This window comes from Loxodonta africana, chromosome 5, assembly GCF_030014295.1.
Source record: "Loxodonta africana isolate mLoxAfr1 chromosome 5, mLoxAfr1.hap2, whole genome shotgun sequence".
In the NCBI taxonomy this organism is placed as follows: Eukaryota; Metazoa; Chordata; class Mammalia; order Proboscidea; family Elephantidae; genus Loxodonta; species Loxodonta africana.
The window spans coordinates 118,459,476-118,478,167 of NC_087346.1; the positions used below are offsets into that span (position 1 = coordinate 118,459,476).

The window sequence follows — 18,692 nt, forward strand, 5'->3', positions numbered from 1 at the left end:
ATGCAGCTGAGAACAGGCTACGTCATCCGATAGGAGTGCTATTTTTTTTATCACTGTGAGTGAATGCAGGAAATACTTCCAGATATCCTTGACAGTTTTTATAAGTACAGTGAACGTGCAGTATGATTTCAGTAAATTTTCTCTTTTCAATGCTTGAACAGTCTTACTGTTTCCTTTCCAGTGCAATCATGTTTCAAATTAAGAAGATCTGTTGCATTGGTGCAGGCTATGTTGGCGGACCCACGTGTAGTGTCATTGCTCAGATGTGCCCTGAAATCAGGGTAACAGTAGTTGATGTCAACGAATCGAGAATCAATGCATGGAACTCACCTACACTTCCTATTTATGAGGTAAGCTATATTAAACAGCACTTTGTTCTTATGCTCCTTGTTTTCTTACTATCTTTGTTAAATAATATATATGCACTGTTAAACCTGTGACTAACTGATAAGAAATTAAATGAAAAAAATCTGAATACAAAATGTTATGAATACTATAATTACAATTATGTGAAGTATACCCAGGAAAAATGACTGGGAAGAAGTATATCAGATTGTTAATTCTGGTTGCATTAGTGCGGTGGGATTATGGGTCATTCTTTTTCTTTTCTCTATATTCTTTTTTTTTTTTTTAGTATCATTACATATTATAATGGTCAAAATAAAAAGTGGTATTCTGTATAAACTGTACTTTTTAATTTTAATTCATGTAAGTCCATTATATTTTTACATTATCATATTTACATGAGGTAAACCCTGGATGGATAAATGGTGACTTTCATGTTTAGTGTTTAGTGCCACAAATTTTAATTGGAAGTTCAAAATTTCTGAGAATTTAGAAAACTTATAGTTAGGAAAATAAGCTTCTAACTATTTTACTGGGCTATCTGGGTCTCGCCTGGCCTTCGGTCTCTAGAAGCAAGGATGGCGAGACTGCGTCTTACATACTTTGGACATGTTGTCAGGAGGGATCAGTCCCTGGAGAAGGACATCACGCTTGGCAGAGTACAGGGTCAGCAGAAAAGAGGAGGACCCTCAACGAGGTGGATTGACACAGTGGCTGCAACAATGGGCTCAAGCATAACAACGATTTTAAGGATGGCTCAGGACGAGGCAGTGTTTCATTCTGTTGTGCATAGGGTAGCTATGAGTCGGAATCGACTCGACGGCACGTAACAGCAACAGCAACATCTGGGTCTCATTTTTTCTAATTATCTTATAGTAAAATGAGTTAGTGATATTACGCTTTTGAAGGCCAACAAGAAAGTATTTGAAAATTTAATGGTAGCATTTTCTATCCCACATTAATATAATGTTCTTTTTTTCAGAAGAATTATTTATAAGGCTCTGTTATTGACCATAGTCTTTAGGTGTGTTAGGCATTTGGAAGTTTCAACCCAGTTTTGTCTATAAGATAAATATGCCTGCCATTTACAGGCCCATGAGACATAGAAATCCTTGGAAAAGCACCCATAGAGTAATAGCCTCTCAACATCATGGATTTACTCTTTTTTTTTTAAATAACATTTTGTTGTGTTTTATGCGAAAGTTTACATAGCGAGTTAGGTTCCCATTTAACAATTTTTATGCATTCCCGTTTAATAGTTTTTATGCAAATAGTTCCATGCCATTAGTTACAGTTTTACAATATGTCAGCATTCTCATTGTTTCCATTCTGTTCTATTTCCATTGATCTAGCCTCCTTTCTCCTCCTTGCTTTTTGGTAACTGTTGACTGTTTGGTCTCATATGATTAGTTGTCTAAAGGCGCACATTACTCACGGGTGATATTGTTTATTTTATAAGCCAATCTTTTATTAGACTGAAAGGTGACCCGCAGAAATAGCTTCAGTTCCAAGTTCAAAGAGTATTTTAGGGTGATAGTCTAGGGGGTTCCTCTAGTCTCTATTGGTCCAGTAGATCTGGCCTTTTTTAGAAATTTGAGTTTTTGTTCTACATTTTTCTCTCACTCTATTCAGGATCTTCTATTGTGTCCCTGGTCAGAACGGTCTATAGTGGTAGCTGAGCACGATCTAGTTCTGGTCTCAGGTTAGAAGAGGTTGTGATTCGTGTGGGCTGTTAGGCCCATAGAGTGGTTTCATCTTTGATTTTCTTCATTCTCTTTTGCTCCATATGAGTAGAAACCAATAGTTGTATCTCAGATGGCCACTCACGAGCTGTTAAGACCCCAGAAACTACTCACTAAACTCGGATATAGAACATTATCTTTGTGAACTATGTTTTGCCGATTGACTACGTTGTTCCCTGAGACTATGGCTTGGGTTACTCTTACCTGGATCAGATTTAGGATTCAAACAAAAAACCTTTGTGTATGTACTATTTTCTGTTTGTGCTTTACCTTTTCTTGTTCTGCAATATAACCTGCCCGTAATAGTTTTGTAGCTACCTCAGTGTTACAGCACTTCTTTCCCTGTTTTAACATTGCTAGTGTATTTGATTTTGGGGAATTTTGAAAAGTAACTTGATAACAAGTTTTATAATTCTGATACCCATAAAAGAGCTGCAAGTCATCAGAAACCCTATAAACCGTACTTATATCCAAACATTCAGTAATTAATTCTGCCAGCAGTGTACTCTGGTCTTGAAAAAGGAAAGGCACGCATTAGAATGGCTAAAGTAATATTACTGACAATACCAAGTGTCGATAAGGATATAGAACAGTTGGAATTTTGTACACTCCTGGTGAGAATGTAAAGTATTATAGCTACTTTGAAAAACTGTTTATCAATATCTACTAAAGCAGAAAATATGTATAGTCTATGACTCAGCAATTCCACCCTTAGGTGTATACCCAACAGAGATGCATGCATATGCTCACCCAAAGATAGGCACTGTCCGTGATATTTGTTGTAATAGCCCCAAAAGGAAAACAATTCAGCAATAGAATGGATATAAAATTATGGTATATTACTGCAACAAAATAATGTACTACACTGAAAATCAATGAAACTACTCCTGCATGTAACAATATGGTTAAATCTCACAAAAGCAGTGTTGCCAGAAACAGAAGAATACATACTGTATATTTCCATTTATATTAAGTTCAAATGTTGGCAAACTAATGAATGATGATAGAATTCAGTATGGTAGTAATTTGGGTGGTGGTAGCGCCTAGGAGAGGGCACACAGTGGGTTTGTGATTCATTGGTAATGTTTTGCTACTTGAAGCGGGTAGTGGTTACACAAGTATGTTCACTCTACACTTTCCTGTACTAATGTATATGCACTTTTCTGTATCTGTGTTTTGCCTCAATGAAAATTTTACTTAAAAACAAAAGACAAAGGGCATCCCTCAAATAGGAAAAAAAAGCATAAACTATAATATATTGGAATTAGACATTTTTCTTGGAGAAAACAAAAAAGTCAACTGGCCAGACTTGTTCCTGTTACAGTATCCAGTCAGATTCTTATTGGTATTACTATTTTCATTATTCGAAATCAGAAGCTCCCCTTCTTCCTGAGACTTAAGTGCTTTATATTTAAAATAGTGTTCTAATCGGACATTGAAACCAGTAGGGAATGTAGTTGAAGTCAGAGAGCTAAGATAACAAATAGTGACTTCTTTTCCATGTCTTTCTTGTTTTCTGTCAATAACTTACTTTTTATAAACAAAGAAACAAAATTATTGTTGTTTCATACTTTTATATTGTAAATAAAATTTTTCTTCTTTAAATCTCTTTGGATAGAATATAAGACATTTCAAAGTCTAGCTAGCACTGCCTGTGAGAAGCGGTATCTGAGTTCTCAAAACTCTGAAGCCCTGTAATTGTGCTTGTTTTATTTAATGGTTAAAATTTGGTCTTTAAAGGCTATATTTTATCTCATTTTTAATATGTCTACTCCAGAAAGGTAGATAATGCTAATAAAGGCAGCTATTTTAGTTCTATACTATTTAGTATAACCTACAAAGGAAATGAAGTCTTCAAAAACCTATCTGGCTTTGAAGGCTAAGAGCATGGCACTGTTACTGTGATGATTACCGTTATGTGTCAGCTTGGCTAGGCTGAGATTCTCAATGGTTTTTCAGATACTATGGAATCATCCCCCATTTTGTGATCTGATGTGGGCAGCCAATCAGTTGAGAGGGGAGTTTCATTGAGGGTATGGCCTGCATCCAGTATATATGGATTTTCTGGCAAAGCTCACCCTCTCTGGATCCTACATCTGACTCGTCATCCCCTGACCTCCAGTTCTTGCGGCGTGAGCCAGCAGCCTGCCATATGACCTGATTTTGGGTTTGTCAGACCCTGCAACCACGTGAGTCAGAAGCCTCCAGCCTGATGCCTGACCCACAGATTTGGGACTTACCAGCACCCACAACTGCCTGAGCCGTTTCTTTGAAATAAATCTTTCTATGTATTTATATATATATTTATATATGATATATATATATACACACACACACACACACACACACACATATATACATGCTTCACTGGTTTTGCTCCTCTGGAGAACCCAGTCTAAGACAGTTACTTTAAAATTCTGGAAAGGAATGTTCTTAGCAAGTAGAATGATTTTTCTTTTAGCAAGTAAAGGACTTTAGACTTATAATTTTTTTTAGTCTTTCTTAGATCTCAGTTGTTGAAAAATCAGAGACGAAAGAGGAATTTTTCTAAGGAGTGTTTAAAACAGAAACAAACAAAAGACTTGGGGAAATGAACTGTGTGACCCGTTATCCATGTTTTTAAAGACATGTTAGACTTTTGTTGCATCTTTATTTATTTTATGTTGTAAAATTAGCTGCTCCTGTACAATTCCTTGGCTATATTGGGTGATATGAAATGTCAAGGAGGAAGAATTAAAAAAGAAGAAAAACAAATACAGTAAAACTTGCAAAAGCCGGAAACTGTGTGAGGCAGAAACCTGTCAGAGAAGGAATATGCAAACATTTTTCACTAAAATGAATGATAGAAAAATGGTAAGACTGTACCCTGTCAGTGGCAGAAAACTTCTGAGACCCGGAAAAACAAGGCAATCCCATCGAGTTCCAGCTCTCACAGGTTTCACTGTAATATATTTAGCCTGAATTTACATTTTTTCTGAATTGCTTTAAAGAGTAGCTTATGTATATATATATATATATATATGTACTGTTAAAAGTTGTCATTTTGCACTGACCTACCTTGACAAGGCAAAGAAACACTTATTTCTAGAAAAATTTTGGATGCCTCTGTAATCAACTTCCTTTTGTAAATCTATGTACCCTATAAGGCACGTTTAAATATACAACCAAATAGATATTTCTTTTCAAGAGTCTTATAAAGATCTGTGGTATCAATTTTTATTTTGAATGCCAAATTTTGACTTCAAGAAGTTCCTGTTAATTACTGTTGTTTAACTCATGGTCACAGGTAGCTAATATGCAATTATAATATTTAATATGCTTTTTTGAGTACATATTCTCTTTGAGAGTTGCTCTATCCCCCACTCCATCTGCTCTTGGTCTCACCAGCCTAATTAGAGAAATATTTAGAAGAAAAAATGATAAGACTTGATGATTGACTATATAAAAAGGGTGGAGAGGAAGGAATCTGGAATGATATCTAGGTTTCTGGTTTGCATGACTAGGTGTGTAATTGTGCCATTAATTGAAATCAGGAATACAGGAAGAAAATCAGATGTGGTGGTTGGTGGTGAGAGATGAAACAGTGAATTCTATTTGGGCATATTTAGTTATAGAGGGTTTGGGTCATCCAAATGGAGATGTTCAGGAGGCAGTTGGGTATATGTTTAAAAGTTAAGGCAGAGAATTCAGAGTTGAAAATGTACAGTGAGGAATCATGCAGGCAGTAGTTAAAATGAGAGTGAGTGAATGCTCCCAAAAAGAGCATATAGAGAGAGCAGAGCATGGGTCAAGGACAGAACCCGGAAAAACACTAATGTTTGATGGTGGGTGAAGGAAATGCCATAGAGTGGTAATGAAGGATTGGTCAGAAAAGGAGAACCAGAAGCCAGAAAGAGTTTTAAGTCCTAATTATGAGTGACTAGTACAGTAGCCAGCACATAGTAAATGCTCAACAAATGTTTGCTGAATGAAACAGTAAGCTAGCCACTATGTGAAATGCAGTAGAGATAAGGAGTGAAATATCTCCATTAAATTTGATATTATGGAGGCCATTATAACCTTTGCCAGAACAATTACAAATGCCAGGAGATTGAGGAAGTGAGAAACTGTAGAAAAGGAGTGAGACTCCTCTTTTCAGAAGTGTAATTTAGAAGATCAAGGGCGTAGTAATTGGAGAGGGATACAGTGTAAAGGCTATGATTTTGTTTATTCTTATTTTCTTTGGTTGGTAAAGGATTGAGCATACTAATAAGTTAAGGTGGAAAAATTTCATAGAGAAGGAAAGGTCAAAATCGTAAGAACAAGAAGACAACTCAACTCAAAAATGGACAAAGGACTTGAATAGACATTTCTCCAAAGAGGGTATACCAGTGGCCCGTAAATTCTCCCTTGCAGTTGAGTCGATTCTGACTCATGGTGATCCTCTAAGGCAGAGTAAAACTGCCCCATAGGGTTTCCAACAGTATAAATCTTTACAGAAGCAGACTGCCACGTCTTTCTCCCACAGCAATAATTATTAGGGAAATGCAATGCAAAACCACAATGAGATACCATCTCAACATCTACTACAATGGCTGCTATCAGAAAAAGACAAACTAACAAGTGCTGGCAAGAATGTGGAGAAATTGGAACCCTCATCCATTGCTGGTGAGAATGTAAAGTGGTGCAGCCAGTATAGAAAACAGTTTGAAGGTTCCTCAAAATTAAACACAGAATTACCGTGTGACCCAGCAATTCAACCCTAGGTATATTCCCAAGAGACTTGAAAGCAGGGATACAAACAGATACTTTACAGCAGTGCTCACTGCAGCACTATTCATCATAACCAAAAAGTGGAAACAACCCAAGTGTCCATCAGTAGATGAATGGATAAACAAAATGTGCTATATACATACAATGGAGTAATATTCAGTCATAGAAGCGAAGTTCTGATACATACTGGGACACAGATGAATCTTGAAAACATGATGCTGAATGAAATAAGTCAGATACAAAGGGATCAAATATTGCCTGATTCCCTTCATATGAAGTATCTAGAATAGGCAAATACATAGAGACAAAAGTTTATCAGTGGTTACCAGGGGCTATTTGAGTTTCTATTTGAGGTGATGTGAAACTTTTGGAAATGGATAGTGGTCATGGTAGCCCAGCATGGTGAATGTAATTAATGTCACTGAATTGTATACTTAAAAAATAGTTACAGAGGCGGAGCCAAGATGGCGGACTAGGCAGACGCTACCTCGGATCCCTCTTACAACAAAGACACGGAAAAACAAGTGAATCGATCACATACATAACAATCTACGAACCCTGAACAACAAACACAGATTTAGAGACGGAGAACGAACTAATACGGGGAAGCAGCAATTGTTTCCAGAGCCTGGAGCCAGCGTACCAGTCAGGTACGGCACAAGCACAGAGAGCTGCTCCACCCCCCTGAACTAACCCCGGGAGGGGGACCAGCCGGTTCCATGGGCGGCGTGGGACGCAGCTGGTAGGAGAAGTCCCCAGGAGAGAGTGACTGGTCTTGGAGCAGAAAGAGCAGCGTCCGAGCCGGGGAACCGTCCCGCAGGGATTTGGACTGGACGCAGGTACAGCATAAACACGGAGAGTTGCTCCACCCCCCTGAACTAACCCCGGGAAGGGGACCAGCTGGGTCGCGCGGGCGGCGTGGGACGCAGCCGGTAGGAGAAGTCCCCGGGAGGCAGCGACTGGTATTGGAGCGGGGAAAACAGCGTCCCAGCCAGGACACTCGGTCACGGCACAAGCACGGGGAGCTGCTCCACCCATCTGAACTAACCCCGGGAGGAGGCCCAACTGGTTCTCGGAGGCAGCACGGCCACGCGGCTGGAGGGACAAGAAGTCCCTGGGAGACACCGACTGATTTTGGAGTCGAGAGTGCACCGTCCCAGTAGGGGAGCCTTGACGCTGGGCGTGGGGCTGGAAGTGGAGAATCTGACCGTGACTCCAGCGGGCCAGACCCCCCGGGGGCAATCTCCACACAGATAGCACACATAGGCGACGCCCCGTGGGAATCTCAGATATAATAGCCATTCCAAGCAAGACAAGCAACTCTGGCTATATTCTGAGGTACTACTCTCCTATCTCTATGTTCCCTCCCCCACCCTCCCCAGGCGGCTTCATTAACATCTGAATAGCCTGAGCCAGAGGGAGAACTCTGATAGGGATCTGACTGCATTTTTTTTTTAGCGGATTTTCTGGAAAAACTAGTTTCCCAGTGATGGCTCGGAGACAACAATCCATATCAAACCACTTAAAGAAACAGACCATGACAGCTTCTCCAACCCCCCAAACAAAAGAATCAAAATCTTTCCCAAATGAAGATACAATCTTGGAATTATCAGATACAGAATATAAAAAACTAATTTACAGAATGCTTAATGATATCACAAATGAAATTAGGATAACTGCAGAAAAAGCCAAGGAACACACTGATAAAACTGTTGAAGAACTCAAAAAGATTATTCAAGAACATACTGGAAAAATTAATAAGTTGCAAGAATCCATAGAGAGACAACATGTAGAAATCCAAAAGATTAACAATAAAATTACAGAATTAGACAACGCACTAGGAAGTCAGAGGAGCAGACTCAAGCAATTAGAATGCAGACTGGGACATCTGGAGGACCAGGGAATCAACACCAACATAGCTGAAAAAAAATCAGATAAAAGAATTAAAAAAAATGAAGAAACCCTAAGAATTATGTGGGACTCTATCAAGAAGGATAACCTGCGGATGATTGGAGTCCCAGAACAGGGAGGGGGGACAGAAAACACAGAGAAAATAGTTGAAGAACTCCTGACACAAAACTTCCCTGACATCATGAAAGACGAAAGGATAGCTATCCAAGATGCTCATTGAACCCCATTTATGATTGATCCAAAAAGAAAAACATCAAGACATATTATCATCAAACTCACCAAAACCAAAGATAAACAGAAAATTTTAAAAGCAGCCAGGGAGAAAAGAAAGGTTTCCTTCAAGGGACAATCAATAAGAATATGTTCTGACAACTCAGCAGAAACCATGCAGGCAAGAAGGGAATGGGACGACATATACAGAACACTGAAGGAGAAAAACTGCCAGCCAAGGATCATATATCCAGCAAAACTCTCTCTGAAATATGAAGGCGAAATTAAGATATTTACAGACAAACACAAGTTTAGAGAATTTGCAAAAACCAAACCAAAGCTACAAGAAATACTAAAGGATATTGTTTGGTCAGAGAACCAATAATATCAGATATCAGCACAACACAAGGTCACAAAACAGAACATCCTGATAATCAACTCAAATAGGGAAATCACAAAAACAAACAAATTAAGATTAATGAAAAAAAAAAAATACACATAACAGGGAATCATGGAAGTCAATAGGTAAAAGATCACAATAATCAAAAAGAGGGACTAAATACAGGAGGCATTGAACTGCCATATGGAGAGTGATACAAGGCGATATAGAACAATACAAGTTAGGTTTTTACTTAGAAAAATAGGGGTAAATAATAAGGTAACCACATAAAGGTATAACAACTCTATAACTCAAGATAAAAACCAAGAAAAACGTAACGACTCAACTAACATAAAGTCAAGCACTATGAAAATGAGGATCTCACAATTTACTAAGAAAAACGCCTCAGCACAAAAAAGTATGTGGAAAAATGAAATTGTCAACAACACACATAAAAAGGCATCAAAATGACAGCACTAAAAACTTATTTATCTATAATTACCCTGAATGTAAATGGACTAAATGCACCAATAAAGAGACAGAGAGTCACAGACTGGATAAAGAAACACAATCCATCTATATGCTGCCTACAAGAGACACACCTTAGACTTAGAGACACAAACAAACTAAAACTCAAAGGATGGAAAAAAGTATATCAAGGAAACAATAAGCAAAAAAGAAGAGGAGTAGCAATATTAATTTCTGACAAAATAGACTTTAGACTTAAATCCACCATGAAGGATAAAGAAGGACACTATATAATGATAAAAGGGACAATTGATCAGGAAGACATAACCATATTAAATATTTATGCACCCAATGACAGGGCTGCAAGATACATAAATCAAATTTTAACAGAATTGAAAAGCGAGATAGATACCTCCACAATTATAGTAGGAGACTTCAACACACCACTTTCGGAAAAGGACAGGACATCCAGTAAGAAGCTCAACAGAGACACGGAAGATCTAATTACAACAATCAACCAACTTGACCTCATTGACTTATACAGAACTCTCCACCCAACTGCTGCAAAATATACTTTTTTTTCTAGTGCACATGGAACATTCTCTAGAATAGACCACATATTAGGTCATAAAACAAACCTTTGCAGAGTCCAAAACATCGAAATATTACAAAGCATCTTCTCAGACCACAAGGCAATAAAACTAGAGATCAATAACAGAAAAACTAGGGAAAAGAAATCAAATACTTGGAAAATGAACAATACCCTCCTGAAAAAAGACTGGGTGATAGAAGACATCAAGGAGGGAATAAGGAAATTCATAGAAAGCAACGAGAATGAAAATACTTCCTATCAAAACCTCTGGGACACAGCAAAAGCAGTGCTCAGAGGCCAATTTATATCGATAAATGCACACATACAAAAAGAAGAAAGAGCCAAAATCAGAGAACTGTTCCTACAACTTGAACAAATAGAAAGTGAGCAACAAAAGAATCCATCAGGCACCAGAAGAAAACAAATAATAAAAATTAGAGCTGAACTAAATGAATTAGAGAACAGAAAAACAATTGAAAGAATTAACAAAGCCAAAAGCTGGTTCTTTGAAAAAATTAACAAAATTGATAAACCATTGGCTAGACTGACTAAAGAAATTCAGGAAAGGAAACAAATAACCCGAATAAGAAATGAGAAGGACCACATCACAACAGAACCAAATGAAATTAAAAGAATCATTTCAGATTATTATGAAAAATTGTACTCTAACAACTTTGAAAACCTAGAAGAAATGGATGAATTCCTGGAAAAACACTACCTACCTAAACTAACACATTCAGAAGTAGAACAACTAAATAGACTCATAACAAAAAAAGAGATTGAAACGGTAATCAAAAAACTCCCCCCAAAAAAAAGCCCTGGCCCGGACGGCTTCACTGCAGAGTTCTACCAAACTTTCAGAGAAGAGTTAACACCACTACTTCTAAAGGTATTCCAAAGCATAGAAAATGACGGAATACTACCCAACTCATTCTATGAAGCCACCATCTCCCTGATACCAAAACCAGGTAAAGACATTACAAAAAAAGAAAATTATAGACCTATATCCCTCATGAACATTGATGCAAAAATCCTCAACAAAATTCTAGCCAAAAGAATCCAACAACACATCAAAAAAATAATTCACCCTGATCAAGTGGGATTTATACCAGGTATGCAAGGCTGGTTTAATATCAGAAAAACCATTAATGTAATCCATCACATAAATAAAACAAAAGACAAAAACCACATGATCTTATCAGTTGATGCAGAAAAGGCATTTGACAAAGTCCAACACCCATTCATGATAAAAACTCTTACCAAAATAGGAATTGAAGGAAAATTCCTCAACATAATAAAGGGCACCTATGCAAAGCCAACAGCCAATATCACTCTAAATGGAGAGAACCTGAAAGCACTTCCCTTGAGAACGGGAACCAGACAAGGATGCCCTTTATCACCACTCTTATTCAACATCGTGTTGGAAGTCTTAGTCAGGGCAATTAGGCTAGACAAAGAAATAAAAGGTATCCGGATTGGCAAGGAAGAAGTAAAGTTATCACTATTTGCAGATGACATGATTATATACACAGAAAACCCTAAGGAATCCTCCAGAAAACTACTGAAACTAATAGAAGAGTTTGGCAGAGTCTCAGGTTATAAAATAAACATACAAAAATCACTTGGATTCCTCTACATCAACAAAAAGAACACCGAAGAGGAAATAACCAAATCAATACCATTCACAGTAGCCCCCAAGAAGATAAGATACTTAGGAATAAATCTTACCAAGGATGTAAAAGACCTATACAAAGAAAACTACAAAGCTCTACTACAAGAAATTCAAAAGGACATACTTAAGTGGAAAAACATACCCTGCTCATGGATAGGAAGACTTAACATAGTAAAAATGTCTATTCTACCAAAAGCCATCTATACATTTAACGCACTTCCGATCCAAATTCCAATGTCATATTTTAAGGGGATAGAGAAACAAATCACCAATTTCATATAGAAGGGAAAGAAGCCCCGGATAAGCAAAGCACTACTGAAAAAGAAGAAGAAAGTGGGAGGCCTCACCTTACCTGACTTCAGAACCTATTATACAGCCACAGTAGTCAGAACAGCCTGGTATTGGTACAACAACAGACACATAGACCAATGGAACAGAATTGAGAACCCAGACATAGATCCATCCACGTATGAGCAGGTGATATTTGACAAAGGACCAGTGTCAATTAACTGGGGAAAAGATAGCCTTTTTAACAAATGGTGCTGGCATAACTGGGTATCCATTTGCAAAAAAATGAAACAGGACCCATACCTCACACCATGCACAAAAACTAACTCCAAGTGGATCAAAGACCTAAACATAAAGACTAAAACGATAAAGATCATGGAAGAAAAAATTGGGACAACCCTAGGAGCCCTAATACAAGGTATAAACAGAATAGAAAACATTACCAAAAATGATGAAGAGAAACCTGATAACTGGGAGCTCCTAAAAATCAAACACCTATGCTCATCTAAAGACTTCTCCAAAAGAGTAAAAAGACCACCTACAGACTGGGAAAGAATTTTCAGCTATGACATCTCCGACCAGCACCTGATCTCTAAAATCTACATGATTCTGTCAAAACTCAACCACAAAAAGACAAACAACCCAATCAAGAAGTGGGCAAAGGATATGAACACACATTTCACTAAAGAAGATATTCAGGCAGCCAACAGATACATGAGAAAATGCTCTCGATCATTAGCCATTAGAGAAATGCAAATTAAAACTACGATGAGATTCCATCTCACACCAGCAAGGCTGGCATTAATCCAAAAAACACAAAATAATAAATGTTGGAGAGGCTGCGGAGAGATTGGAACTCTCATACACTGCTGGTGGGAATGTAAAATGGTACAACCACTTTGGAAATCTATCTGGCGTTATCTTAAACAGTTAGAAATAAAACTACCATACAACCCAGAAATCCCACTCCTCGGAATATACCCTAGAGATACAAGAGCCTTCATACAAACAGATATATGCACACCCATGTTTATTGCAGCTCTGTTTACAATAGCAAAAAGTTGGAAGCGACCAAGGTGTCCATCAACGGATGAATGGGTAAATAAATTGTGGTATATTCACACAATGGAATACTACGCATCGATAAAGAACAGTGACGAATCTCTGAAACATTTCATAACATGGAGGAACCTGGAAGGCATTATGCTGTGTGAAATTAGTCAGAGGCAAAAGGACAAATATTGTATAAGACCACTATTGTAAGATCTTGAGAAATAGTAAACCTGAGAAGAACACATACTTTTGTGGTTACGGGGGGGGAGGGAGGGAGGGTGGGAGAGGGTTTTTTATTGATTAATCAGTAGATAAGAACTGCTTTAGGTGAAGGGAAAGACAACACTCAAGACATGGAAGGTCAGCTCAATTGGACTGGACCAAAAGCAAGGAAGTTTCCGGGATAAAATGAATGCTTCAAAGGTCAGCGGAGCAAGTGCAGGGGTCTGGGGAACATGGTTTGCGGGAACTTCTAAGTCAATTGGCAAAATAATTCTATTATGAAATCATTCTGCATCCCACTTTGAAATGTGGCGTCTGGGGTCTTAAATGCTGACAAGCGGCCATCTAAGATGCAGCAGTTGGTCTCAACCCACCTGGAGCAATGGAAAATGAAGAACACCAAGGCCACACGACAACTAAGAGCCCAAGAGACAGAAGGGGCCACATGAACCAGAGACCTGCATCATCCTGAGACCAGAAGAACTAGTTGGTGCCCAGCCACAACCGATGACTGCCCTGACAGGGAGCACAGCAGAGGACCCCTGAGGGAGCAGGAGATCAGTGGGATGCAGACCCCAAATTCTCATGGAGAGACCAAACTTGATGGTCTGACTGAGACTAGAGGAATCCCGGCGGCCATGCTCCCCAGACCTTCAGTTGACACAGGACAGGAACCATCCCTGAAGACAACTCATCAGAAATGAAAGGGACTGGTCAGCGGGTGGGAGAGAGACGCTGATGAAGAATGAGCTAATTATATCGGGTGGACACTTGAGATTGTGTTGGCAACTCTTGTCTGGAGGGGGGATGGGAGGATAGAGAGAGAGGGAAGCCGGCAAAATTGTCAAGAAAGGAGAGACTGAAAGGGCTGACTCAAGAGGGGGAGAGCAAGTGGGAGTAGGGAGTGAGATGTATGTAAACTTATATGTGACAGACTGATTGGATTTGTAAACGTTCACTTGAAGCTTAATAAAAGTTATTAAAAAAAAAATAGTTACAATGGGAAACTTTTAGCTGTATGTATTTCACCACAATAAAATAAAATACACACAAGGAGAAAATTGGTGGAGTAAGGTCCAGATAGCAAAAGATTACAAAAGGAAGGAATCGAAAGCGTTTATGTGGAGAGGTCGGCCTTGAAAGCCTCTTCCTCAGAGACTGGAGGGAAGCAAGCAAGGATGTGTAATGATCCAGGCAGCTTTATTGGTGGGGACACAAAATAAAAGTCGCTGACACATGGTAGTCTCAGTTTCCAGAAGTGGGAGATAAGATATTTTGAAGAAAGTGAAAAAGGGCATTCGGTTAAGGACTTGAGAATATGAAAATTCAGGTCAACAACCTCAGGAAAGAAGACAAGTAAAAAAGTTTATTGTGGTTCTTTCTAATATTTTTCTTTTTTCTAGTATTCTTACATTTTATGGGTAAAATATAAATTATATTTTATAGGCAGAAACTATATTAACAAAAAACTGGTTTTTACATCAGCTTGAAGTGGTAACAAAGCAATCTCTGCGTGATAAGGAAAATAGTAATGACTATTCAATAAAATATGGTAATAAATATTTAAGTTTTTACTCAAAAATAGTAGATGCTGTTACTGTTTAATAATTTAGTGTTACTATTTTTTGTTACTGAGTAGTTTTTGCTCTTTTTGTAACTTCATTAAAAAAAATTGATAACTTTTTTTAAGCGCAATGGATAATTTGCTTTGCTTTTTCTGAGTAAAATAAAAGATAATTTTACCCTGTGAAAAGTTTTGAATTCTCCCATAAAAAGCACTGTATAAATTAAGAATACCAATTATGATAATTATATAACAAGCCTAATAAGAAGTAGAACCTATATTATTAACTACTTTTGCACCAATTTTGGAGATGTTTTATATATACATACAAATATCCCATTGATTTTAACACAGTTATGTAGTTGCCCCTTTTGAGATCTTTTTAAGGCTTTGTATAAATTCTACATTGCTCTAATTTTAGCTTAATTTAGTTATTAGCAGATTACATGTAAGACCAAATTAAATCTTGTTCTCTGCCAAATCCTAACTCCATAACCTTTTACTCCCATTTCCTAGCACCTACTTAAAATAACCAAGGAGACAGTTACTATGGTTTGTGACACATATTCATAGTTGTAGAGGATCGTATATTTTGCCAAGAACCAAACCAAACCCTTTGTCAACGAGTTGATTCTGACTAATAGCAACCCTATAGTGAACCTCTAGGACAGTGTGGAACTGCCCCATAGGATTTCCAAGGCTGTAATCTTTACAGAAGCAGACTGCTACATCTTTCTTCCACAGAGCGGCAACCAGACATTTAACCACTGTGCCACTAGGGCTCCTTTGTATTTTGCTGGTCCTGTTAAATGCCTTAATCAAACTGATGGAAATCTAAACTTACATTTTATATTTCTTCCAGTTGCTTATGTTAAAAGGCCTCAGAACCATGAAGAAAAATGAGTTGCCCTTTGATATAATTCTAGTCCTGTGGCACCTGCAGTGACTTTCATTGTGCTATGTAGATAGTTTTCTAAACTTTGATAGTATTGTGGGTACTGCTTGAACCTTCTTTCCTGAGAAGAGTACACTTCAGTGGCTTAGGTCTGGGTTTTTGTTTTGTTTTACTTCTTATTATGGAAGATTTCAAGCAATATCTAAAAGCAGAGAGAATAGGATAATGAATCCCCATATGCCTATCGCTGTGTTTCAACAATTACCAATATGGCCCGTCCCCTCGCCAAGCTACCACCATCTTGGGTTGTTCTCCATCCATAAGCATTTCATTATATATCTCTAAAAGATAATTCTTTATTCAAACCGGTGTCAAAGAGTGAAACCTCAACTCTGTTAAAGTAAAGTAAAAGAGTTTTGAGGGAAAATGCAATTCGTGAATCGGGTAGGCCAAAGTGAAACCACTAAGTGCTCCTAAGAGTTGATCCTGAGAAGCATTTATAAAGACAGAAATCGCAAGTATGAGGAACTTTACAGCATAAAATATGATTGGTTGACATTTAACATCAGTTGAGACATAGCCATGGAAAAGTACAAGGTTGTAAAAACATTTTTCAAGTGGGGCCAAGGGACATTTTCTAAGAACCGGCTAACCAGTAAAATCCCATGCTTCTTGAAACATCTGTGCAAGCAAAATAAGGGTAAGCCAAATCACATTCTTTAGCACAACCTAATTTTAGTTTGCACAGTGTCTTGTAAAAATGTCCATCCTGTAGTTACAAATCACACATTAAAGCAGAAGACAAAATGGAGTCAGGCCTACATTTCAGACAGAAGCCTCTACCCTGCCAAGCGCCTGAGTTTTGGAATGCTCCTACGCAGTACACACATTACTATTCCGCTACTAAAAAAAAAAAAACCCAGTAATCATGTCAAGAATTCTTCTAATGTTCTTCCCCCAACAATTTATTTGATTCAGGATCCAAGTAAGGTTTGTATGTTGCAATTGATTGTTCTCTCTCAACGGTCTTTTAAAGCACAATATTTTAATCTCCATTTCTCGTCTCCCCCCATCCGATCCATTTATTTATTTTATTTTTTCCATTTATTTTTTGAAGAAACTACAGTATTTATCCTTTAGAAATTTTCGCACTCTGTATTTTGCTGATTGAATCCCCATGGTGTTTTTTGACCTGTTCTTCTATACCCTCTATTTTCTATAAATTGGTAATGAGATCTAGAGGTCTAATTAGATTTGGCCTTAATTTTTTTTTTTGACAAAAATACTTAATAGAGTTGTACAGCTCAGTATTCTTAATGTAAATATATCTCCTGTTAAAATATAACAGATTTTCAGTAGAAATGTTTCTTATAATTTGATTTACAAAATTACATATTTATGTGTGTATAGAGTAAATGTTGGCTGTTTTACAACCAATTGTGTGGCCTAACTTAGGGCGGATAAAAACCTGCATTCATAATGACAGTGCAAAATCTTGATGTTTGCTTGAAATCACAGAATGCCTTGACTTTTCTGATAATTGGGTTTGATACTCAGAGTTAATAGTTAACTATTATGAAACAGTTGGGTACATGGTAAACAATGACACAGCATTAAAATCAACTGCTGTGCGGGTTGTGGCAAGTTCATTTTGCTCCATGTAGTTACGTTGTATAAAATATACTTGGGGCTTTTGATATATGATTATTGTCTTTCGTATAAAGATATTATGTGAGAGAGCAAGTCTAGACCTTTGAATTGCAACATCACAGCCCCTTTTAACAAATACAGTTCTATACTATAAGGATGTCTAATATGAATGATAAACTGTATGTACAACTTCTTTTCTTTTTTCTTTCTAGCCAGGACTAAAGGAAGTGGTAGAATCCTGTCGAGGAAAAAATCTCTTTTTTTCTACGGATATTGATGATGCCATTAAGGAAGCTGATCTTGTATTTATTTCTGTAAGCATTTTCCTTTGCTATTTCAATTTTAATGTATTCCTATCTAAAAGTTTCATTGTGCTTTAATATTAAGCCACAACATTGCTCAGTATAGAGATGTCCAGTTGAATTTTGGTTGTCACTAACTTTGTATCTAACAATTCACCAGACCCTGTAATCATTTGTTCAAATATTCTCCTGGTCAAATATCATTTCAGATCACTGAACAGGTAGACTTGGAGAAAGTTCTATTCTGAGATGTAGAACTAGAAAGTATAGATAACATGTGAGCACACGTGTTAATGTGTGTGGTATGTGTGTATTTCATCATTTCATGTTTTCAATGGTTTGTAGAGACCAGGTAAAGACAGTCAGTTTGCATGCCTATAGGCATTGCCTGTCTAAATGAATAATGTTCCTAAAGTCATTTTTAAATGAATTCTTTGGTTATCAGGCTACCACACAGAAATCTTTTTAACTCATAATATGAATGTATCTTTGTAATAAAAAAAAAAAAGAAAAGAACCAACTCTTGGATTAAACTCTGATAATCCAATTTTTGAACCAAGATAATTGAGTGACTATCTACTCAAATATTCTATATGTGATGGCATGTTGTTGTCAGGTGCTGTCGAGTCGGTTCCAACTAATAGTGA

At 37.5% G+C, this 18,692-nt stretch overlaps 1 protein-coding gene across 1 annotated transcript in view; it reads left to right on the forward strand.

Annotated features, from left to right (window-relative positions):
- The window catches only part of UGDH (UDP-glucose 6-dehydrogenase), a 54,178-nt gene that overhangs the window by 10,417 nt on the left and 25,069 nt on the right, over positions 1 to 18,692 (forward strand). Inside the window, exons 2-3 of the mRNA XM_003411304.4 lie at positions 182 to 350; positions 17,956 to 18,057. Of these exons, the coding sequence (XP_003411352.3) occupies positions 189 to 350; positions 17,956 to 18,057 (264 nt within the window). The 5' untranslated portion in view covers positions 182 to 188. The remainder of the gene's footprint in view (positions 1 to 181; positions 351 to 17,955; positions 18,058 to 18,692) is intronic.